Source organism: Streptopelia decaocto, assembly GCF_964273445.1.
Source record: "Streptopelia decaocto genome assembly, chromosome: 4".
NCBI lineage: Eukaryota > Metazoa > Chordata > Aves > Columbiformes > Columbidae > Streptopelia > Streptopelia decaocto.
Genome location: NC_138658.1, coordinates 71,101,993 through 71,127,310, shown reverse-complemented (window position 1 = coordinate 71,127,310; position 25,318 = coordinate 71,101,993). Strand labels below are relative to the sequence as shown.

At 41.9% G+C, this 25,318-nt stretch overlaps 1 protein-coding gene across 6 annotated transcripts in view; it reads right to left on the bottom strand.

Annotated features, from left to right (window-relative positions):
- Positions 1-25,318, bottom strand: part of CTBP1 (C-terminal binding protein 1) — a 254,878-nt gene that overhangs the window by 60,879 nt on the left and 168,681 nt on the right. The window contains exon 1 of one of the 6 annotated variants that reach the window (XM_082052081.1): positions 5,619-5,840. The exons of 2 other annotated variants lie outside the window; for them this stretch is intronic. In XM_082052081.1, coding sequence (XP_081908207.1) covers positions 5,619-5,835 — 217 coding nt within the window. In that variant the 5' untranslated portion in view covers positions 5,836-5,840. Of the gene's footprint in view, positions 1-5,618; positions 5,841-25,318 lie in introns of those variants that run through there. 3 more of the 6 variants (XM_082052080.1, XM_082052085.1, XM_082052084.1) reach the window with 3 other exon arrangements.

Below are 25,318 nucleotides of genomic sequence, written 5' to 3'. Positions count from 1 at the left end.
CCTACATCGCTTTTGCAGAAGACCAGACAGATTCAGGTAAACATGCAGAACACTGGGCTGCCCAGTGCGGTTTCCCAGCTACAGACACCGCTCGCTTCTGAAGGTCATGCATCAACCGAGCGCAGAATGTGGCAAAAGCAACGCTTGCTTTAAAAGGCAGCAAAATAGTTATGCTCTTGTCAGGTTGCGCATGGTATTGTGAGAATTAATTGCAAAGCTCCTAGCACACCCCGCTGGGACAGACCTTATCACAGGGTGTGTCCACATACAACAGCAGAACATGGAATCTGTCAAAAAATATAAGGGCTGTTCAGGAAAAGCATTAGTGCACATCCAACAATAAGAAGTTTGGACTGAAAAAAGGAATTTGGAATTGTGACTCAAGTAAGAAACATTTATCTGCTTCCGTTACTTTTTTTTTTTTGGTAAGTTGGCATCAGGGCTCCCCTAAAAAAGACAAAGAGAGGAGGGGTAACGTGGCAAGTTCTGGCACACACAGAGAGTCAGAAAGCGTGAGCGACTTTCATTCCAGACTTATGTAACGGTGGTGACACTACTCGTTGAAAGTGATTTGGGCTCGGGTAAGGGATGTCCACTGGCCTGTAAATACAACTATTAAAATAAGCCTTCGAATACCTAACATAAAGCAAAATTATGTAATCGTATTACCTCGTGTTTTAATACTGGAGCTACAAAGCTTTCGTATGTCACAGAAATAAAAAGCTTTATACTAAAAAACCTCCCAGCTTTCAACAACTTTGAACGACTGTCCCCAGCCCCAAGGGCAGTTTTTTTCTGCCTTCTGTAGACAATCCCTTCTGGCTTCCTACACTGCACAAAGGATCCTCCAAAAACCCCTTGAAAAAGGCAGGTATAATAAAAGATGAAAACGCAGAGCTAAGCAATGGTCACCCAAAATAAAGACCAACATGAAACAGCTATAGCAGTAACAATGTTTAGTTCAAAAGGAAAAAAAAAAAACACAACCCCAAAACAATGTCAATTTCCAATTTCGTGGATTAGACACAAACTAGATAATTAGTAAACAGAATAATAATGTAGGAAACATGATATGTTTGTGATGAAATGACAAAAATATTTCATAGAAGAGACAAGTTAATTTATAATCATCTCCCTCAAAAATTAAATTCTTGTTATGCTATGGCAAATAAAAACATGCTACGTTTTGCGCATCAAAAAAAAAATAACCTGTTCATCTAATATAGAGATATTTTCCAGGAGATGTTTCTTTTGAGTGATTTATTTTTATTTGGAATATAAATTTACCTTGTGAGCTTTTCTTAATTGTTATTACTTTTTTTCTTTTTAAAGGCGCTGCCTGTTGCAGCACCCACAGAGGCAGAGCCCTCGGTCTGGGTGGCCATCCCTCCGCCAGCTCCTGTCCCCCATCTGGGGTGTGACAGAGGCTCAACACACCCTGAACGCTCCCTGTCCCCAACATGCGCCCCAAACGCTCCCTGCCCCTGACAGGGCTGCGATATCACCTACAAGGCAGCACAAACTAGACCAACCCAGGGACTGCCTCGTGTTCCTTGAGGAACTGGATAGGTCTCTGATTGGGTTTAAAAACAATTTGAAGTTTTCACTCATTTCAACCACCAAACCAAAGCTGAGCATCAAAGGACGGAGCCCAAGAAGCAGTTAAAAAAGCCTAATCCAGGAACTCACTGAACCATTTTTCACACCATAAACAATTTTTGAGACACTTACTCCTCTTCCCCCTCCCCACAACACAACCACATAAGGTCGCACATCAATTTCAGGCAATGCATTCATGCTATCAGATTCCCAAAACACTTCTGAGCACACTAATCTTTTGGGAAGATGGGCTGAGGATTCCTGTGCCTCACAAAAGATCGTGTCGTAATCACAGCTCAGAGATGCTAAAACGCCCACCAGAACTGGAAATGCTGCTGTGTTTCTCCAGTCTTCCCAGAGGAATGCTGGTGAGGGAGCGAAGGCTTATATTTCAGCAGGAAATGTTAATTTTAGATTTATCTGCAATGCACATTTGCTATCTTTTCCTGATCAAAACGTAGATTAAGATGAATCATCATCTTTGCTCTCAAGGCTGTAGGGGAGAAAGAGACCCCAAAACACAGCTGGAACTTCCCTCTTCCCAAACAGTAAATCGGCTGCTACACTGTCTGGCAGAGAGAAAGCACGTGCTGCAGAGCAGCTAAGGCTAAAGGGCTATGTACTACAACTTTTATCCTCACCTTAAGTTTTAGGACACGCATTAAACGTGTAACTCCATCTCCACTCTCTCACTAAATAAATAATTATGGGGCCAGAAGGTCAGGGAGCCTCAGACGAGGCTGCTCTGCTGCTCTCCTGCCAACTGCTCGGGGATTTGAAAGCTTGACACATGCTGGAGAGTATCACCTCATCATTGCTCCCCGCTGGGTCGGGAGGCAAAAACCTAAATATTACTCTGAAAGTCAGGTCTCTAACACAAAAGTAGCCAACTTCTCCAGATAAGCTTCAGGAAACCTAGTTATTAGCAATTCATCACGGGTAAGAAAAGACAAAATGGCAACAAGCAATTGTAGTGCAAAACGTTTGCGTGGTTTCAGTGTTATATTTCACATAAGCAAATTAGAGATCATATTGCTTCTCAGCATCTTTACTTAACAGCCATTTAAATCTGTGCCTTGCCATACACTTAGCCCTGTTTAAACTACTTTCTTGTAAAATAAGTTGGGGTTTGTTTGTTGTTTTTTTTTTTTTTTTGCTTGTTTGTTTTTTTTTTTTTGTTTTTAATTCTTATGGTATTCATGTAAACAGATACTTCATGATAATGTCAACTTTCTCCCCAAAAGAGACAAGCCAGTTTAGTCACCGATCAGCAGTAGATGTTCTTTGCTAAGGAGGGATTGATCCTACATTTCAAAACGTTGGCAAGTGTGCTGCTGTATTTGTATAATAACACTTCACAGTATCCAGCCCAATCCTAATCTCTCGGATCACGCTCCTGGCTAAGTACTGCGACCGCTCTGTTTACATTGTAAATAAAACAATAACTCTTAGAAACAGAGAGATTAGTAAACTGAAGCATTGCGCATTTTTAACAAAGGGCACATGCCGTTTATCTTTACGATACAGAAGGACGAGTTAAGAGCTAACCAAACTGACAAACCTAAGGACACTTGCAATTTGTTTTGTCACGCTATCAGGAACTCCACATTATGATAAAGCATCACAGAATATACAATATTTACAATGATGAGCTTTTTTACAGGTCGTATACTGCATGCTCAAAAGCTGCATGCTCCAGCTACTCCTTATTACATGACAACACCGAACTGAAATATTCAAAGGTGACTTTAGTAGTTTCAATACAAAATAGCAGTTTCATTGACTAAACTCTTCTACTGAGTGTGACTACAGCAGTTCTCAGGATAATTACTATTTTTTTTACCAATTCAGTAATAAAATAACACATAACTTGATGGAGAAATACTGGATCTACGTTATGGGGGGGTTTACAGAAAGACAGAGAACACACCACTGACCCTACACCAGTTTATGCCCTCGATGCCACAGAATAAAAAGAGAAACTCCATTCATATCCCAAGTGCTATTTTACATGAACAATAACAAAAATGAGAGAATAGTTTAAATCTCTTGATTTCTCTTTTCTGTTTATGAATTGCAACCACCCCAAAACCACCTATTTCTTGTTCAGAACAAAAAAATTTGGCAGGTTGGGGACAGCGGGTTCTTTATTTCATTTTGGTTTGAAATACACCAGTAAAATCGAAATGGACAAAATATGCTGTTACTACCTTACTCTCGGGAAGGCTGACATAATAATAAACCAAAGGGGATATTATTTGTCAAACATTAAGGAATTCCACTACTGAAACCTCGCTGCCTTTGGAGGTCAATAAAGAGCAACGTTATAAAATATCGTACTAAAGTTAGCTGTTTGGGCTGCTAATTTTACATGCCTGCTTCACCAACGCACAGCTAAAAATAGATAAAACAGATAAGAACACAGAACAAAGAGATGCACTGGACAATTATCTTCCTACTACTGTGAGCTTTTGAACCCTTTTTATTTATAAAGGATATAGACTCTTAAAATGGGATTTCAGCTAAAATGAATGAAATATAGATTTTATTTTTCTTAGTATCTTCTTGTTCCCCTCCTAGTGGGGTTCAATAATGAGATTTAAAATATTTTAATAAGGGCACCAGGCTACTTGCCAAGGGGCTCGAATGCTAATAAATAAGAATATTTACATCTTCTAAGACCCAGGAGAAGGAATCAGTGTGATGCACTTGAAACGCGTATGTACATCACCAATGTGATAATTTTAACGCACTAGGAAAAAAAGTACACATTCACTTTAGTTTATTAGGCCTCATTATTTCCAATGAGGCTAAAAGGATAATTATCTTTAGCTGCTCCATCATGGCCTAAAAGCAAACATTCTTCCTGATAAGCACAACAGTTATTAAAATATAAGGTGATGTTAAATTGTTTCATTTAAGTTACAACAGGTGAAATTTTTAAGATCACTGCTGGTAACAGTGTTTTCTACCACTATTCTGTCCAGATCGGTACAACTGAAATCCTGACTTTCAAATTTAATTTTTTAGAGGAAGACAAAGCAGCAGAGCAGACTGACTCATAACTACATGGTAAACAGGCTCATTCTCTGCTTTGTAGCCTTATTTCGGTATCATTTGCTTACAAAATGATAATGTTTATAAACACAATCGACATTCTGTCTCCTTATGTCTGGTGGAAGAAAGGAAATTAAAAAAAAAAATTACCTTCAGATTAACATGATAATTTATGCCAAGCAGTTCTGGAGGCATATCTGTAACATCACCCCACGCGTATTATTCATGCTACCTTAAAAACCAGCAGCAATCCATAAACGCGTTTGCCAGCACAATATTTAAGATAAAATAAAGAAAAAAAGGAAAAGAGAAATTTACAGAGAAGAGCCTTACCTCTCAGACATATAACCCGTCCACACATTTAGCAAAATCATTTCACCAACCAGGCCCTTAAGCACTTTTTTACAGCAATAAAACGCTGCTTTTAAACTTCCTGTTTATTGAAATATTAGCACAGCTTTTTTTGGTTGTTGTTTGTTTTTTTTTTTCCCTCCATGGCACTTCACCAGCGTTTCCCCGCAGTTCAAAGCCAGGGCAGCGCTCACCCCAAGAGCGAACGGGACCGGGGGAGAAAGAGCAAAAAAACCCGAAAAAACCAAAACCCACCCCAAATTAACATTCTGGATTCAGTTTTAGCGCCGTTTCACTTTTTTTTTTTTTTTTTTTTAATTTAAAAATGATCGTACCCTCAGCCGAATTCTAATCCTCCGACTGCGCCTTTAATTTTTATTCCTCTTTATTTATTTCTATTTATTTATTCGACTCCCCCAGCAGCTCCCGGGCAAAGTTACGCCGCGGGGGCTGCGCGGAGGGGCCGCTGCCGGGCACACAAAGCGCGGCGGGGGCCGATCGCGCCCCCCCACCACACACACACCCCCCACCCGCCTCTTCCCTCCCCTCACCGCCCCCCCCGGTCCCCACCGCCGCGACCAGGCCGGCGCGGCGCGACGCGAGGCGGTTACCTAGAGGCAAGCCCTTGTTTAGTAAGTGAGAACTTCCCATTGAAACGCTCCGGCCGGGCCCGCCGCGGGGAGGAGGAGGAGGAGGCCGGGAGAAGGGGCTCGGCCGCTCCGCGACGGCGAGGCTGGCGGGCCGCGCTCCAGCCGCCGCGGCATATGGCGGCCGCTCCGTGGGCGCCCCTGAACTGAGGCGCCTGGGCGCGCGCCCGCGCGCGCGCATGCCCGCCCCGCGCCCCCCTCCCCCCCCCCCCCCCCCCCCCGCCCGCCGCGCGCACGCGCGCCGCCGCTGGGCGGGGAGCGCGTAAAGGAGGGGGCAGCGGCCGCCACCGCCTCTTTCTCCGCCGCGCCCCGGCTCGATCTGCTGGTTCTAGGAAAGGCAGGGAAAGGGAGAAAGAGAGCGGGGCGGGCGGAAGCGGGCCCACGAGCACCGAAAGCTGAAGCTGATTTTAAGGGCTTGGTGTAGCCGCGTTTGTTTCGTTTAAAACTTCAACGAAGTTAAGGGCACATGTGTGCGACACCCTCCCTGCGACACCCTCCCAAAAGCATCAGCGCTTCTGGTGTTCCATTATTCTGTGTGATTCAGCTCAGGCTTTCCCCTCTCATAGATGAACAGGGATGAAAAAGAAAGAAAGAAAAGGGAGAGAGAGAAAGAGAAAGAAAGAAAGAAAAAGAAGAAAAGGGAGAGAGAGAGAAAGAAAGAAAAAAGGAACAAAAGGGAGAGAGAGAGAAAGAAAGAAAAAAGGAAGAAAAGGGAGAGAGAGAAAGAAAGAAAAGGAAGAAAAGGGAGAGAGAGAAAGGAAGAAAAGGGTGAGAGAAAGAAAGAAAAGGAAGAAAAAGGAGAGAGAAAGAAAGAAAAGGAAGAAAGGGGAGAGAGAAAGAAAGAAAAGGAAGAAAGGGGAGAAAGAAAGAAAGAAAAGGAAGAAAAGGGAGAGAGAAAGAAAGAAAAGGAAGAAAAGGGAGAGAGAAAGAAAGAAAAGGAAGAAAAGGGAGAGAGAAAGAAAGAAAAGGAAGAAAAGGGAGAGAGAAAGAAAGAAAAGGAAGAAAAGGGAGAGAGAAAGAAAGAAAAGGAAGAAAAGGGAGAGAGAAAGAAAGAAAAGGAAGAAAAGGGAGAGAGAAAGAAAGAAAAGGAAGAAAAGGGAGAGAGAAAGAAAGAAAAGGAAGAAAAGGGAGAGAGAAAGAAAGAAAAGGAAGAAAAGGGAGAGAGAAAGAAAGAAAAGGAAGAAAAGGGAGAGAGAAAGAAAGGAAGAAAAGGGAGAGAGAAAGAAAGAAAGAAAAGGGAGAGAGAAAGAAAGAAAAGGAAGAAAAGGGAGAGAGAAAGAAAGGAAGAAAAGGGAGAGAGAAAGAAAGGAAAGGAAGAAAAGGGAGAGAGAAAGAAAGAAAAGGAAGAAAAGGGAGAGAGAAAGAAAGAAAAGGAAGAAAAGGGAGAGAGAAAGAAAGGAAGAAAAGGGAGAGAGAAAGAAAGAAAGAAAAGGGAGAGAGAAAGAAAGAAAAGGAAGAAAAGGGAGAGAGAAAGAAAGGAAGAAAAGGGAGAGAGAAAGAAAGAAAGAAAAGGGAGAGAGAAAGAAAGAAAGAAAAGGAAGAAAAGGGAGAGAGAAAGAAAGAAAGAAAAGGAAGAAAAGGGAGAGAGAAAGAAAGAAAAGGAAGAAAAGGGAGAGAGAAAGAAAGAAAGGAAGAAAAGGGAGAGAGAAAGAAAGAAAGAAAGAAAAGGGAGAGAGAAAGAAAGAAAGAAAGAAAGAAAGAAAGAAAGAAAAGGAAGAAAAGGGAGAGAGAAAGAAAGAAAGAAAGAAAAGGAAGAAAAGGGAGAGAGAAAGAAAGAAAGAAAAGGAAGAAAAGGGAGAGAGAAAGAAAGAAAGAAAAGGAAGAAAAGGGAGAGAGAAAGAAAGAAAGAAAAGGAAGAAAAGGGAGAGAGAAAGAAAGAAAGAAAAGGAAGAAAAGGGAGAGAGAAAGAAAGAAAGAAAAGGAAGAAAAGGGAGAGAGAAAGAAAGGAAGAAAAGGGAGAGAGAAAGAAAGGAAGAAAGAAAGAAAAGGAAGAAAAGGGAGAGAGAGAAAGAAAGAAAAGGGAGAGAGAGAAAGAAAGAAAAGGGAGAGAGAGAAAGAAAGAAAAGGGAGAGAGAGAAAGAAAGAAAAGGGAGAGAGAGAAAGAAAGAAAAGGGAGAGAGAGAGAAAGAAAGAAAGAGAAAGGAGAGAAAGAGAAAAAGAAACAGAGAAGGAAAAAGAGAGAAAGAGAGAAATAAAGGAAGAAAGGAAAAAAGAAAGGAAAAAAGAAAGAATGAACACTCTAGTTTTGCTTCTAGTGACTGTAATGGAGCTGTAGTGCCTCCTGTGTCACTGAGTGGCCAACAGGGATGGGTTTAAAGAAAAATAAAGCAGCAAATCAGCTGAACACCAGTATTCTTCTGCATCGGGGATGTTCTTGCCAACTCTAATCAAGCCCAAAGCACTGGGCAGCCATAGCTGGACCCTCCTCACCCCCAGTCTCTCAATGAAAAAGCACCAATTTATTAATGTCAGATGCCGCTGTGCCAGCACAGCCCCCCTGGGGTGTCCCCATCCGCAGCTCACGTCCCCGTCCCCGCACGGGGGGTCCCCGGGACGCAACGCTGGGACCCACTCCCTTGGGAAGCCCCATGGGCGACAAAAAGGGCCAATTCTGCCATACTGTTGGCGGCACCAAATTAATCACTAATTTGTATCGTGCTTAAGGCTGCTGGAACCAACAGACGCCTTTTTGGTGACAAGAAAGGCCGGGAAGCAGCGGCTGTGCTGAAGCGCCGGGGTCAGCGGTCACGGGGGTCCCCCCACAGCCCGCCATTGGCCTCCACGCCGAAGCAGCGGCGGCGGACGACAACCAAAGTCATGGCGGCGCCCCCCGCGGCCGGCTGGGTCAGCTGATGGCGGCCCCGCCCGGGTGCGGAGCGGGTGAGGGCGGCGCCGCCATGGCCGCGAGTTTTCCTGCGCCTCTGCCCCGGGAGATCGGGCTCCATCCCTCTGACAAACTTTTCCGCCTCTCCTACAGCCGCCCCGCCTCGTCCTCCTTCGGGGAAGCGGAGCCGCGGCGGGAAGCACACGGGGCGTTCGCTCGTTCCGTCCCCTCCCCACAGAGGAACCCGCCGAGCGAAAACCCCGTTTCTTGCTTTTTTTTTTTTTTTTCCACAAATAAAAGCGCGGTTTCTGTCAGCTGCAAACAGCCCCAAACCCGCGCTGCCAGAGCAGCACCTCAGAGGTGCCAGGGCCCCCTCAGATAACGACTGTGGGGGGGAAGGACAGGTCAACCTCTGGTAATAGTAAGATACTGGTGCAATTTCCTGAGCTCGGCGGTGAATCGGGCCTGGTTCTCTTCAGGTGGAGGGAAATGGCAAAGCTCCTGCTGACTTGTAACCTCATCTGGGTGTTCCTGCTCCGGCGGGGGGATTGGACTGGATGAGCTTTCGAGGTCCCTTCCAACCCCTGACATTCTGTGATTCTGTGACTTTGAGGCGAGGACAAGCGGGTGGCCGAGCTGCGGGGTCCGCCAGAGGATTTTGGGGTGTCCTCGCTGAGGGGAGTGAGGCTGACGTCCATCTGTCCGCGGCTTGGCGTCCGTCTGTCCACACCTTGGAAGCTCCAAGCTCCCCACGCCACGTTTCAGCACCTCCTCTTGCACATTTTTAATTGTTTTGCGGGGCAATCCCAGAGTTAATTCAGGTGATTTTTAAAAACTAGAGTGTGGAAAGGGAAGGGGTAGAGAATAAGATTTTTAGAGGGTTTTTTTGGATTCTGCAGGATCGGTTTGCAATACCTACGCTACCTGTGGTGATCGGTATATTAGAGGTAGCTAATACAAATAGTTACAGGGGCTTCTGGGCAGCATTCATTAGTAATTCACTTGATAAATGACATGGCTAATACTAGGCGCAGATCATCTCTTCTGTGCTTCTACCTGCAGATTTTCCTGTGTTTTTTGAGGTGTTTTGTTTGTTTTGGGAATATTTGAACCCAAAGGTTATAAATGGTGGTTTCAGCCTCCAAATCGCATGGATTTCAGGAATCCCTTCAGAGCCCAAGTAAAGGACTTTAGCTCACAGGCAGCCTTTTCCAACTCACCTCCAGCTTCCCAATAACTTGATTTTCCCCATCATTCTCCAGGTCCTGTTTGTAGGATTATTCAGCACATTCGGGAGGTAACTCCCAGGACAAGTTTATGCAGCCTCTGACTTCATTTTCCTCCTGTATTCATGGGAAATCCTTTTGTGGCTCAGTCTGGATGTCTCAGGCATCGCTCAAACAACTTGGTTTCTCTGGATTCTCGCTGTGCATCAACGAGGGCAGCATCTCGCCAAGCGCCCCATGTGGGGTTTGTATAAATAAACAAATTTGGTTTTAATCACTTTAAAGTGGTTAACCACTTTATTGCCATTTATAGATGTTAGCAAATATAAAAATATATACATATCAAAGCTGTTAGAAGAAAAATAGTCATTTTTTTTTTTTTCCATTCCCCCCCCACACTACTTAAGCTGCCACGAGGCAAAGTATCAGCAGGAACAAGCGCTAGGGGTAGAACACGCTTAAACCACAAGTGCTATTTCTGTGAATACCAATATGGATATGGAAGTATCTCCAGCAAAACTTAATAGTGGAAAATGAAAATGCAGAAATTACAGTTCAGTTACTTTTTTTTTGTTTTATACACATCAACAGATAAAGGCAATGTGACCATTTCCTCAGTGGGGCTACATGACTGGGCAAGTGTTTAGTTCTGAACTGGAACTGCTGCTTTGAGGAGGGAGGGGAGTGTGGTACAAAATATTATGACAAGGGGAGTGCTCTGAGTGAGGATAAGTTGGCATGACGAACAGATGGAGCATTCAATAACAGGAGGTTATTAATACTGCAGTTTGGTATTCTCTACGCTACTTCATGAAGGGATTCATATGCTTGCTCTTTTTCCTTTCTGATTGTACGCAGACTTAACAAATACGCATGCCATAGGTAATGCCGGACTTATTTCCCTCCTGGGTGCAGATGCTCACACACACATGCACACATCACAAATTCATGTTTCCTGGGAAAAGCTGGTTGTATCTGGGCCAACTGTGTTCCTTTCAACAGCTTTGCCCCTGCTGAAGGAGAGGTTGTCTGACCCCGTCTCCCCCTGCCAAAGGTCTCTCCACCTTGTGCTTTGACAGCTGCCACAAGGCACCTGCTCTAGAGAACAAACCATGGAGACTCTCCAGATGGAAAAGAAAATGAAATAACCCAAGAGTGAGTGAAGTTTTCCTTACAAACACAATAAAAATCACAGAATGTCCTGAGTTGGAAGGGACCCACAAGGATCATCGAGTCCAACTCCTGTCCCTGCATGTGACAACCCCACAGTTCACACCATGTGTCTGAGGGTGTTGTCCAGTCTCTTTTTGAACACTGTCAGGCTTGGGGCCGTGACACCTCCCTGGGGAGCCTGTTCAGTGTCCAGCACCTCTGGGTGAAGAACCTTTTCCTCATGTCCAACCTGAACCTCCTGTGGCACATCCTCCTGCCGTTCCCTCGGGTTCTGTCACTGGTCACTAAAGAGAAAAGTTCAGTGCCTGCTCTTCCTCCTCCCCTTCTGTTTAAGAAAATCGAGCTCGCCTTTCACCCAGAGTTCAGTCCTCCTTTTGGTTGCGTTTGGTGGCCCAGTTGTGGACTGGACATGAGAAAATCCAGGCGCAGACCAGCTGAGTCCAGGCCAGCCATCCACTGCCCCATCCCTTCTACTTCCTATGTTCTCCAGCTCACCTCTGGGTCACAAAACATAGTCACCCTCACGTCTTTTAGACTACAGCCTGTATAGCTAAAATATAACTAAAACTTCCACAAAACATAAAAATCCACACCCTCTTAACACACTTTGGCACTGGCGTCGCTTCAACTGTTTTCTTTTTAAAAGTAATGTTACACAGCTGAGCATCTTCTACGTTTTGCACTAAGAATTATGGCATTTTTCAAAGCCCCCAAACTGCTTCTTGGCTTCTGAAGAGTCAGCTGGAGGAGCAGCACATGTGCTGAAGAGTAAATACATTGTTTTAAATTTATCTGTTAACAGCCATATGTATAATTTAAGTACAAGTTTTATTCCCCCCAGAATGTCTAAATCATAAGGGCATGACCTTGGGCTTTCACAAATTACATACATTAGGGTACGAGATCTTTAGCAGATGTGACTTTGAAGATACTGAAAGAGGAAGTTTTACTGTTGTATCGTATAAGCAACAAGCCAAGATACACACTGAATGCTCTCTGAAGTGAATAATGAGGTTTGACAATAATCCTATGGCCAGATACTGAGATTGTGACTTACAGATTTTCTGTAGTTTGTCATAGCTCTGCGTGCTGTTTCTTTCACACATGTTTTTGTTTCATTATCAAACATACGTCACTCGTTGTAACAGTTTTTAAGGCCATCATTTAAAAACCTTTATACATTTTGTAATCAAAAAGTAAGATTATATTTCAATGGAATATCTTAACTTTTCTCAACAGTAAATCTTGCAGATGCTATTAGGAGATCCTAAAAGGGATTTGTGTCAGAAGAAAAGAATGGTCGGATAAAGCAGGTCCAACAGTTAAACTTTATCCTAAAAACAGATCTTTAAAACGCGTAATCAAAATAAGTCAGTTCGAATTTATTTAAAATCTAGAAAGAAAACTTTGTTTGGATTTAAATCTTTCCTTAATTATTTCACTCAGATCCTGCAAAGCATTTGTGTATAAAACACACAGACAGAGATCAGTCCACTTTAATTTTGAAATCGTATATTTTAATTACAGCTTATTTTTATAGGTATAACTTCCTCTGTGTGAAACTTCCTGCTTGTAGGAAGTTAATTCTTTCTGGTTGATGTGGAAGAGAAAGCCATTTTGGAGAAACATTTTTAGCAGGTTCTGAGGGGAAAACGGAAAAAAAGAATAATTGATAAAAGGGAAACACTTCAAGAAATGGTGGTCATCACAAGCACGAAATAAAAGAGATGTTCACCTACTGTAAAAAAGGTTTGCTGAAGGATCAAAGTCGTAGATTAAAGTTCCACTTAATGAACAAGAAGTTCAGCTGTGTCAAACATTCAAAGTCATTTTTGAAATGCCAAAAGTGCATTGCTCCTTTCTCAAAATGGAACTGGCCATGCTGGCTCCACGCTGGAAATACCAGCTGTACAAAAGTGAAAAAGCTCGCAGTGTGCTGAATGAATGGAAGAATAAATTCCCTTCAAACCAGTGAACACAAAAACCCTCTCTCCTCTGATGTTATCTGTATTAAGTGACTAAGGGATTTTCTTCTTAATCTCACCCTCTTCATATAAGTGCTAAAAACACAAGAAGCAGGGTAGAATTAAATCCTCTGCATTTTCTGGTTATCGTAAAATGAGCGGTATCATTTTCCATCTAGTCAGGAGGAGTTAACAGACCATTTCCAGGAAGGTCTGTGTCCTGGCTGGAGAGAAGAAGAAGATTGAGGTGAACAGCAGAAGAAACCCATCGAGAACCATTAGTGGATGTCAGCCACCGTCCATCTGCTCGCCGTGGAATAAATCCAGACCTGAAGGAACATCTGCAACCTGCCCCATCTGCCCATCTCTCCTTCGGGGATTTGACACTGGGCGAGGAAAAGGAGGAGCAGTGCGAAAAGAACGAAAAGTGGGTTAGTAACCCAGGGGAAGGTTTTCTCCTCCTCACCTGGCTGAAATCTCGGAGCTCATTCCAACAGTGTGAGGTGCAGAGAGGCTCCTACTACCAAGGAAGCCCTTAAAAATTTAACTTTAGCTACTACAGAATTATGTGGGCACAGACAGCCCCTCAACAGGAGAGTTGGAGCGCTGATCCAGCTGTCATCCAAAAGGCACTTGGAAAGATTACACTAAACATGCCATCAAAACAACATAACGAACCAGCATGACAACATTCTTAATTTACTTCTACAAAACTGGACTGTAGCAAACTACTGCCGAGTAGTAATTTACTTCTCAAGTTTTAAGTCAGTCTGGGCCTGGTCACGAAACAAAGTATTATTTTCTGTATAATTAAGGGCAGTAGGCTCAGACCTGTATGGAATAGTTATGACATCTGATTGTCTCTTTAAAATTGCAATGAACAAGAGATACTCTTTGTGATGGTGCATTCTGTATGCAAAGCAACAGACACACGTATTAAAGCCAGTTGGAGGGATCGAAAAACTGCAAGTTTGTAGTAGATTCAATAACCTGTTTGGTGGTGGTAATTTCACAGGTTAATATGGAGAATAATTAACCATCCAGTGGCCTAAGCAGAACCAGTGGATATCCTGAGTGAACTTGCTATTCTGGGTACATCTTCAGCCTTATGACATTCTGCTGAGCAACGTGGTGCAGAAAATCCAATTAGAAGTGATGTGCAAGAGGTCTTATACATGCACCTACTACCCCAGGTAGAAGAAAGGAGAGAAATGCTCAGGCTGGAGCTTTCATCTCCGCTCTAGCTCTGAAGCCACAAGCACTTCACATTTGACATTGTTCCTCCAAATCTGCTCAGAAGCAGGATTGATTATTTTGGAACTGGCACCATGCTAAAGCAGTAGCGGGGGGCATCTCTACGAGACGGTATATTAATGCAGTGATACCAATTTGGACTGGCAGTCAATTAGTGATCTCTGTGCTGCAAGATAATTTGCACTGGATTATCCTCTACCCTCTCTTTGGTTCCCTTATAACAAACTTAGCATCTTATTTTTGTCAAGTTGCACATCAAGTAGCCAGGAAAAAAGAAAAAACCTATAGTTGGATCAGAGATAATTTTCAAGTTCCCAAACAATTATATTTGTACTTATAAAGCAGGTGGTGAAAGAACATGACACTTGTTTGAAACATGTACCACAAACAGCAACATCACTAAGTGCTCCGTTTCCCCGAAAATAAGACAAGGTCTTATATTAATTTTTGCTCCCAAAGATACGTTAGGGCTTATTTTTCGGGGATGTCTTCTTTTTCCATGAACAATAATCTACATTTATTCTAAACAAAAAAAAAATCAACATTTATTCCAATATAGCAATGTCATCACATTCTGGAACATCATCGGAATTCTCCAAACTCTGAATTCCATCATTAATTTCTTGTGACTTTGTTTCCTTTTTCTAAGTTTAACAATCTGTATTTACTGATATTCATGAACAAAAATCAACATTTATTCAAATACTCTCTATTGCCAATTAATTTTACTTTTTTACACGTATAGCTGCCTGGACACTATTTAAATTGACTTTTTTAATGAACTGTAACTACGGCTTAATTTTGGAGTAGGATTTTTATTTCCAGCATCCCCAAAAATCCTGAAAAATCATGCTAGGGCTTATTTTTGGGCTAGGGCTTATTTTTGGTGAAACAGGGTGTTCATGTAGAGGCTTTTCTTTCAAACTAACCACAAGGTTTACAAAGCTGAAAAACTAGCAAGTCTACTGAAGGATGCAAAAAGCAAACCCAACGTTCATTACATGAAAATGTCCAGTTGCTGTCAGAGACCTTGAGCACAACCCTGCCCTGGGATTATGTAAATTCATAAATTCATGATGTTGGAACCAACTCTCTCGCTCTGTCAAATCTCCTTGGGGTGATTACAAGTTATCAGTCTTGAATTTCTTTTTCTTCCAAAGCAAACGGTGCTTTGTACCCTCACGAAACACCGCGTTACCGGTACTGTCACCTGCACCTCGCCTGTCACCGACCCATCGCGTCCACCTATGGCTACAATCTGATCACGCTACATCACAACAGCCCTCGGCATCCGCACATCAAGCGCTTCAGGTACTGTTAAATGACAGGAAACCTCTGCACGTCAAAAAACCTGAACACATTTGTGTGAACATAATAAAAATCTACTTACAGACAGCTATTGAAGGGTTTAATGGACTATAATAAAAAGTCTCTGGATTTTTTAAATTTGTTTTAATTTAGTTTTAAAAGTATTATATTCGGCAATTTGTAAATAAAAGAAGAGAAACATCCTGTTAACTATGTAAAAATAATAATAATCTCAATGAAGAGCCCTTTGTGCTCTAAAAACCCAGGAAAATCAGAGCGGAGAAAAACAGTAGCGAAGAGACGGGCAGTGAAAATCAATTCCACAGTTACAACATATGGAACAGTACACAGGCTAAGCAATCCATAACAGTGAATGGTCGATGATTTTAGAACAGTAAGGAAAACTGGCAAGGTTTCCTGGGTAAAACACATCCCCCGCTGGCCACAGAAGCACAGTTCACATGTTGCCTGCCTCCACATACCTAGCAACAGACTAATATTTTTATACTCCTCTTAATACAAATATATTTTTCGAACCAACATTTAATAGGCAGTTGTTTGGAGGTACGCCTTTTTTTCCTTTACTAAACCAAAATAGAGACTTCTGCAACATTTTAACCTCCCTGTTCTCAAGATTTGAAACTCAATAGCTGAAAAGTAAACTGCAAGAAAACCTTATCGCTCCACAAGACTCGTAAGGTATATTCAAATCCCAATGGACATCCGTTTATACAAAAACTTTCAATGATACAAAAAAAAATCGAAATGTATTTTACAAGCTCCTTTTGTATTGCTGTATAATGTAAAGGCAGAAGCGGGCTGTTATCCTAGCAAAAGGACTGCCTGATCATACTACTTGTAGTCACATAACAAAGAATTTTGCTACAAAACAGGTGATCATCAGCATCAACAACTTTACGGCTACTGGAGTTTATATTATTAATATGTACTTATTTATATTAGTTAAAAGAATATTTATTTATGTATTAAGATTTATTGCCAAACACTCAGACTTACAGACTAAGGCAGCACTGTGTGTTGTGACAGGATGGTATTATTGGAATCACAGAATCACAGAATGTCAGGGATTGGAAGGGACCTCGAAAGCTCATCCAGTCCAATCCCCCCATGGAGCAGGAACACCCAGATGAGGTTACACAGGAAGGTGTCCAGGCGGGTTTGAATGTCTGCAGAGAAGGAGACTCCACAACCCCCCTGGGCAGCCTGGTCCAGGCTCTGCCACCCTCACTGAGAAGAAGTTTCTTCTCAAATTTAAGTGGAACTTCTTGTGTTCCAGTTTGAACCCATTACCCCTTGTCCTATCATTGGATGTCACCGAGAAGAGCCTGGCTCCATCCTCCTGACACTCACCCTTTATATATCTGTAAACATCAATGAGGTCACCCCTCAGTCTCCTCTTCTCCAAGCTGAAGAGCCCCAGCTCCCTCAGCCTTTCCTCACACGGGAGATGCTCCACTCCCTTCATTCCAATGGCCTTAACCACATTACTTGAAGTTTTGTTCTGTGTTTTCACCACACAGACACGCATCTCATGGAAATGTTTGCTGAATGGCCTTTGGAATGGTTCAACTCCTCTGCACAGGAAAACGCCACCTGAGAGAGATGGTTTGTTGAGTCTGTGTCACAGCTCAGCACAGCTGTGGTCCTACACGTGTCCCTGGGAACTCCAGCATCTCACGAGGACCATGACCAGCAAGAGCAGAATCGTCAGTGCCACCTTCAGGATCGTCACTGTTGTGCCACGTACGGCTGTGCCCACACATCTGTGGTATTTGTGACTTGTGACATTGGGGAAAGCCCACAAAGAGTTCATCATGAGCTACAAACAACAGGCATTAAAATAACTTTCTGTGACAGTTTTCAAAAGGTAAGTTTCCTAGAACTGAATAGGATTTGGGACATTATGTCAGCTTCTCAAACCAGTTTCCATTAATGCACCATGTTGCTTATCTTGCTCTTTTCAGGCTTTTTTCATTTATTTTGTCAAGACAATTACTCAGTCTCTTACTATGTGCTGTCTTTTTTTATGAAGCACCGTATCTAATGCTGCTTGTGTGTAATGAACTATTGTTTCTCACTACATTGATGTGCCATTTGAGCCACCAGGTCACAAGAAACACACTGAGCAATTAAAAATCTGCAACACTGATGCAATCAATAGTTTCAAAGTTCTATATTTTATTGCCTAATTCTATGGGACATCTTAGGGCAGAGGTGTCAAACTCATTTTTACTGGGGCCCACATCAGCCTTGCGGTTGCCTTCAAAGGGCTGAATGTAATTTTAGGACTGTATAAATGTAGGACTAGTTACATTTATACCTTCATACATTTATACCCTGTCTCTGAGGATATCAAACTATTTTTTCCTTGATCCAAATTCTCATGTTTTATTTGGGTCCTGTTTATTCCTACGACCATCAGAAGAGTCATTGGTATTAAAATAATCTTTTATTAATTTGTATTACTTTTTGTATCTGAAAGAATGATCACAGTACAGGCTTGTACATCACTACGGGAGGAGTAAAGTTCAGGAGATATACACAAAAAGGGAAATATGTCCACACAAACAGATTGGGTTCTTAATTAAAAAGATTCGCTACGCCTTACGAACAGTACAAGTTACATCACAGATGACGAAGTTACCTTATGGAAAAACCTACTAGTGGAGGCTAAAGACAACTGAGCTGTCATAATAATAAGCAAATGTACATAGATAATGTCTAAATAATTAATTAGCTTTTCCTGAAAGACCTGGAAACGAATGAGAACACGTGGTGCACTCTGTGTACTGTGCTGATCTTGAACTAAGTGGCTTGGGAGACCCGTGACCCAGAAAGGTTAAAGTTGTGTCTTTCCCAGAGGCTGCACCTATGTGATTAACATCACAGAGAAACCCACATCAGAAAGAAGAGGAATGAACAATAATTCATGTAGATAATAAATAGTCTAAGGAGAAAAATAAAAAACACAACCAACACATGCTACTTTGGTTCATTAACAGTATTTTGAATGTTTTTTCCTTTTAAGCACCACGACTGTAACTTCTAAGAAATACCAAGTACTCAAAGGTAAGGGATGAATTTTGTGTGTTTGTTTCTTGAAGTTTTACAATCCCAACCAGAGTTAAGTGTTCTCAGTCTCCTCCTAGATCTTTCCTGGCAAGAGATTTCCAATTGTGCTAAAATCCACGGATGTTTTGAGATGTAGACAGATGTCTGTGAGCTGGGGTCATCAAACTCATCTCGTTTGTGACCTAAGCCTGGTCTCTTGGCTCTTTTTTTTTTTAATAGGGGGAGAAGGGAAAAGAACAGGGATGGAAAAGATACCGAAGAGATTGTTTGCTAATTTAGCTAGACAATTGTTCTTGATCATTTTTAATTTAATATGACATGCAGTAACACACGTCGAACATGATGCACATTGAGAAGATACATATTTGGTTGTCTATTAGTATCATTAGTCCTCCTCACTGTGTAATTATTGCTTCTGGTTTTATTAGCAAGCAACTGTCCATTATTTCCTGCACAACTAACTCACCAAGTTTTCAAGAGCTCATGTTTTAAATCTCATTTCAAAGATAGTTCTACCACGCCGAGTAGGTGAAATTGCTTAAATTTATACGCATCTCACATAAATCTTTATTTATCAATGAACCATCCGATTTCCCAGCTCTTCAAGCATCCAAAGGAAAAAGTGCCACGCTGATGCTGACATCATTTTTACTGCTTAAGGGAAGATAAAACTGGGTCTCTCAAAGCTGCAGGCAAACACCACAATGGATAACAAATATTCCTTGTGCGTACATGACTGGAACGGCCGTCTCCGCTGGGCGCTGACTGTACGTTGCGGGGCACAGAATGGATTCAGAGGAGGCTTTTTTTGTTAGAATCAGTTCATGCGGACGCGCAGGATTCAAAATGCTTATTTGGCAATCGCTGCTACCTGCTCCCTCACCCCAGAGATGCCTTCTTGCTTCAACCAACCATCAAACCTCCAACACACCACCAAAAAACCCCACAATGTAAATACATATACATACTCATTGCACAGGGAGTTGTATTATAGAAAAAAAAGAAAGGTGAAGACACATTGGTAGCAAATTCTCTGAATCTTATTCCCTTTGATGGCTGCAGGGCAGCCTAAATTTTTACATATAATCCACTGTTACAGTCACCGCTGTTTCTGTTCCGCTCTTAGAAAAAGAGAAAAGGAGAAAAAGGTTTTCTACAGGAGCACTAATAGTTCCACTTGCCCTGTGGCAAATGGGGAAAATATGTCAATGTGAATTATTGTACTGTCTCCATGGATCAAGATTTCTCTTAGTGCTTTCAAAATTCCACTAACAGAAACAACTGCTAAGAGCATTCGCTACTTAGCCTGCTATGCTGGAATCAAATAAGACCCTACGATCAACTAATGCTAAAATATTATCTTTTATATTGATTTTCTCCCCCTACATTAACTGAGAAAAGACACTGCTAAATAATTTTAGCCAGAATGAATGGCGTACCGCTCTCACAAGGACATTGAAAGAATTTAAATAATCAGGATAATTGTAGAATAGAATTTTGAGCAGCTCAGACTACCAAAAATGTAAGAATATCACAGTATAATTTTACTTCGTTCTGACCCAAACAAGCTGTACTACAGATTCCACTTACTACACGTAGTTAGAGCAGGGAATGCAATATCTCTTCTCTACAGAAACCAACAACACCCACACAGATACATCGGGAAAAATAATTCCAATTTTGGGCAGTTGTGCATGCTCACTCATATTCGAAGGAGTAAGCCAAGTGCTAGTATAGACATTCCAAGTCCATCTTCTCTACTGGGAGGCTATTGAATTCCTTTTTTAATATCTGTCCCCTAGTACTAGATTATTGTCTCAATCAATTAATAAAGTACAATTGTAGAAATTCATGGGCCATTGGGCAGATCGGGCATGAAAACGTATTTCTAAACTTCTTGATCTGGCCAAGAAGAATGGAGCAGAACAGGAATAAACGACCGATGAAATCCAGACACTGCGTGCTTACACATTATTGATTATTTCTACCAAATAGCAAATTATTTTCACTAGAAAATAACCATCTGGATTCTTATACCACATTCATCACCAGGATTCATAAACATATAATAGATTCATCTAAGGCAACCATGAAGATACAATAAATTATAGTTTTGCAGCGTGTCTGAGTTAGCACTACTGACATTGTGGTTAAAAAAGTCAGTGCTACACAAAATTGATAAAAACAAACACATATTAAAAGGATTATGAATCAGTCAGCTTAGGACACATTTGTCAGTGAAAAACTCTCTCAGCAGAGACATTTCTAATGGGTATCTGTCATCATCTTCACCGAGGATGTGGACACAGCGAGAAAATCTCTGCCAAAGTGACTGTGAACATCACAAAAACAATAAGAACTGTCTTTAAAAGAAATAACAGCAACAGCGCAATCACGCAGTCATTTTGGATGGCAGATAAATGAAGATCACAGAAACAAAATGTGCTTTAATAAAACCAAGATGGAACAATTTGCCGTTAGAAAAGCCTATTGTCACACTGACAGAGTAGAGAACTAGAGCCTCAAAAAGTGATGTGTGACTGTGTGTGCTCCAAGAACCACATCTCGACAATGGGAGATAACATTTTCCTTGAAAAAATATTAGAGTTAAATTCAAATATGGAGGAAATTTTTGCCACTGAATGGTGCGAGATGATAAATAGTTTAACTATTGCTGCCATCTCTGGCATCCACATTCTGTATGTTTGAAAGGATGCAAAAAGGAAAACCCAATGCTGGAGAAAAATGCTGTGAAGAGCACGATGTATTCAGATTGCCAATGAAAAAAGTCAGAGATAACATGATTACACTGTGTAGGTGCCTTTGTAGGGAGAAATACTGCACACTTAGAGGAAGCCATAGCAAGAAAGAGCAGCTTAGAATCTCATCCAAAAATCTATATTTTCCAGCCCTTTTTTTTAAGTGCATGTTATTGATTATACTGAAGAGTTTTGGTGGCGTCTTCATCTCTTTCAGAAATGCCTTTCTGAAAGAGAAACATCAGCCTAATAAAAATTTGGGATATACGTGATATAAAGGCGTTCAAGGTAACCTGGGAATTCCCCCCTGATCCTACGCACTGGGGAGTTACAGCTCCAAAAAACGTAAAGATGACTAATGGTTGGTTATTGCTCTGCTCCCTGTAGGAATGAACAGATAATTTTTCACTGGATGTCATACATAGATCTCTCCCTGCTCGTGAAGTCCATTAACAGGAAGCAAATACTACTGAGAAGTTGTGATGAAGGGGGACGTCTCATCAGAAAACAGCCACATTCCAGGTGAGAGCTCGTGGTGATCCCACTGAGAGCACCAGGGGCAGAGCAGATGGATTTCAGCCAGACTTCAGTGGGAAGCCCCACACAGCATGTGAAACACTCAAGGACTTTTAGCACTAAATTAATAACAAGTTGGTTCTAGTGACATTAATTAACTCTAAGCCTTTGGGCTTCATGCAGTTGTCTATTTGTCTCATTTGGAGACTAGCGATGAATAAACAGATCCCAGTGCCAGGTCAGACATGCTGAGAGCCCGGTAAGTTTCTGTAGCACCTTCATCACACCACGTTCAGTAAGACCAGACTCCTTTCAGTGGTGCCCAACGACAGGATGAGGGGCAATGGGCACAGACCGAAACACAGGAGGTTCCATCTGAATATGAGGAGAAACTTCTTGTCTTTGAGGTGCCAGAGCCCTGGACCAGGCTGCCCAGAGAGCCTGTGGAGTCTCCTTCTCTGGAGACATTCAAACCCACCTGGACACCTTCCTGTGTGATCTGCTCTGGTGAACCTGCTTTAGCAGGTGGGTTGGACTGGATGATCTCCAGAGGTCCCTTCCAACCCCAACAAGTCTGGGATTCTGGGAGATGATGAGATAGCAACGTCTACCTACCTACCAAGGCTACTGTCACCTCGATCATGTTTAGCTCAGTTAGTGCTTCTTTCTTCTCTCTCACGCACTGCAAGCTTGTTCATGTATCTGACAAGTAGACTGGGATGCTGCCCATCAATTTTCAGTATTTAAGCTGCTGACATCTTAACTGATGACACAGCGCAGTCTTTTCCATTCAGTTTGAAAAAAAAATTGCGCAATATGGAGCCTAGAGGAATTCTGCAGGCAAGTGCTTTGGTAAGGGAACTGAGGAGTCTCGTAACTGGGAGAAATCAGAAAGAATAAGGCACTAGCCAAGATTTGGGAGAAGAACAATCAGTTCCTCATTCTGTCACCAGCCTCCTATCATCCTTGTCATACTAAACCACTGTGTGAATCCAGGTTCCTCATCTTTAAAATATACGTACACTATTCGCTTATTAAATACTCATGTTTGCAGTGAGAGCAGATTCATGAAATATTTAGACACCCTACTACAACTGAAGAGTCACTCTGGGTACATCTAACAAGACCGAGGACAGGTATAAGATACATGCATCCATGGTATAGCTCTTAGTTCTGTCAGCAATACATCATCCCTCTGCTTTCAAAGCTGGTTCGTAAAGCCGAGTGTGCCACCCTACAGTGAAACACCTGAGAACGATCTGTAGGATCAGACTGTATAACCTGCAGGCTCATGCACCCATAGTTCTCCCAGCGTCCGATTAACTGAGGTTCCTACTGCTAGTAAAAATACATAACATACACTTGGAGGTCTGTAAATTTACATTTGTTTTACTAAAACTGCTGTGTTTTGGAAATACCAGCAGCCTCACAGAGAATCACATGCATATTTTAACATACTTTTAGGTGTCTTCTACTAGTGCCAAGCATTTTACTATCACATGAAGACAAGGGCTGAGTAGAGAGGAGTGGTCCTTTGTGATTTAGATAATCCTGGCAGGCCCAGATTAGGAGAAAAACTACTTTCATTCTAACACAAAAAACCAATTAGGAAGCTAAAGTGTAAAAATTGCGATAGAATTCTGTTGGGCAAACTCTTAAAAGATCACCAGAACAGTAATAAATTAATCATCTGGAGATGTGCATATAGAAAGGAGAAATTAAGATGAAGAAAAATTGTATTCATCTGTTACTGAAACATTTCCACCACCAAAAAAGATACTGTTGTTAGAATAAGACTACCGACCTGTCCTGGTTTTGTTAAAAAACAAGTTTCTCTTTTAGTGAATTTGCCTGTCAGCTAAAGCTGCATTTTCCCGGAGAACCAGATACATGTTTTGGTAAACATAGCAATGGAATGAGAGGTTATTGATAAGGACAGACTCACATCTTGTGAGAGGGGCAACAAGAAACATCCCATTCACGTGAATACTTCATATAAAAGTGGGAGATCACGAGGATCTCGTCCCTTCCCTTTTCCTTTGTCCCTTTTGCTTATGGCCGACATTAGGAGAGGATCTTGCGAGTCGTCCCTGCGAACTGAGGCCTAGTGACAGACGGAATCCAGCTCCGGTTGGCTGCACAGTCCAGTCCAGGACTTTGGGTGCCGGCTCTGCAGTTGCTGAGACTTTCAAGATTGGTTTTGTATATTTTGTATTATTTTCTCTATTCTTATTAGTAGCATTAGTAAAACAGTTTTAATTTTTCTAACTCTCTTCTCTCTGTCCTTTCCCCCTCGACTGCCTGTCTGCAGTGGGAAGGGGGGACAGGGAGGGGCGAAAGGGGAAGGAGGAGGGAAGAAGAGGTTAACAATACATCTGCCACAGTTTTATTATCACCCCGCAATCAAAACCCTTGACACAACCCCAGTCTGGTTTATACATTTATTTTTTTAATGCTAGGTGTACCTATGTTGTACAGAAGAATTAAACACAGCGAGTGCCAGACAACAGAGCTTTCCTAGGAGATGGCTATCTCAGCTCCTTGCTTTTAGCAATCTGGGTAACTCTACTCCAATCACAACCCTGTCCATTAAAAATACACGTGTCAGCGCCTCCATCTGCCTGTGTGCTTTGCTCATCCTTAACTTCAGTTTTATCCAGCAATAACTCACGTGTGTTTAAGTCAACAGGCTCTGCAGGTGGTGCCACCAATGTCCCATCACTCAGGTCCACACACACAGATCCTGTGAATCCTCCTCAAGCCAAAGGCTGCCACAACGCTGGGCCCCCATCACTCCCCACAGCACTGCCATTGATTGCATAGAACACTTCTTGGAGAAGGGAAATCTTTTCTTCTGTGACTTGAGAAGCACAACATACACTAATCACTTCTGTAATAGTTGTAGCACACGAATTAAGTGTGAACTGTGTACTGGTCTGCAGTTTCCACAATCAACTTAGCTTGAAAACAGCATTTTTCTCTTTTCCAATTTATTATTTTTCCCTTTATTGCCCAAGCTTTGATGTTATTGAAATCAATCAAAGTTTGCCACTCAAGCACACACGACCCCAACATGCAAAAACTGAAGTTTTAAGTTAAATTTCTAACTATTGGTTCCACAAAATAACAATTAACGTGAGCGAATTTCTGCTTCCCAGAGCTCTAAAATAATTCCAAATGTGAAACAAAGTTCACTGTTATTCAGACAGTAGTTTCCAGGTGGTTAAACGGAAAGACTACAGGGATTCAATTAAACATTTAATAACTGTAGAGGACAGCACTGTTCAGCATGCCAAAATAAACTTCAGCTTGCAGCTGTATTAAAAATTTGAAAGATTTTCAGTAAAACAAATCCATATTTTATTAATATGCTTGCTACAGCTGAAGAAATAACATATGCCATCATAAAATAAATGTTTAAATCAGTACTGTACACTGTCCTGGATACTGCCTGCCTTAAAACCAGCCATCTCTGCAACTCACTCTGATTTTTAGAAAAACACAGATAATAAGTTTTTACCACCCAGAGTCTCGCAGCTGAACTCTG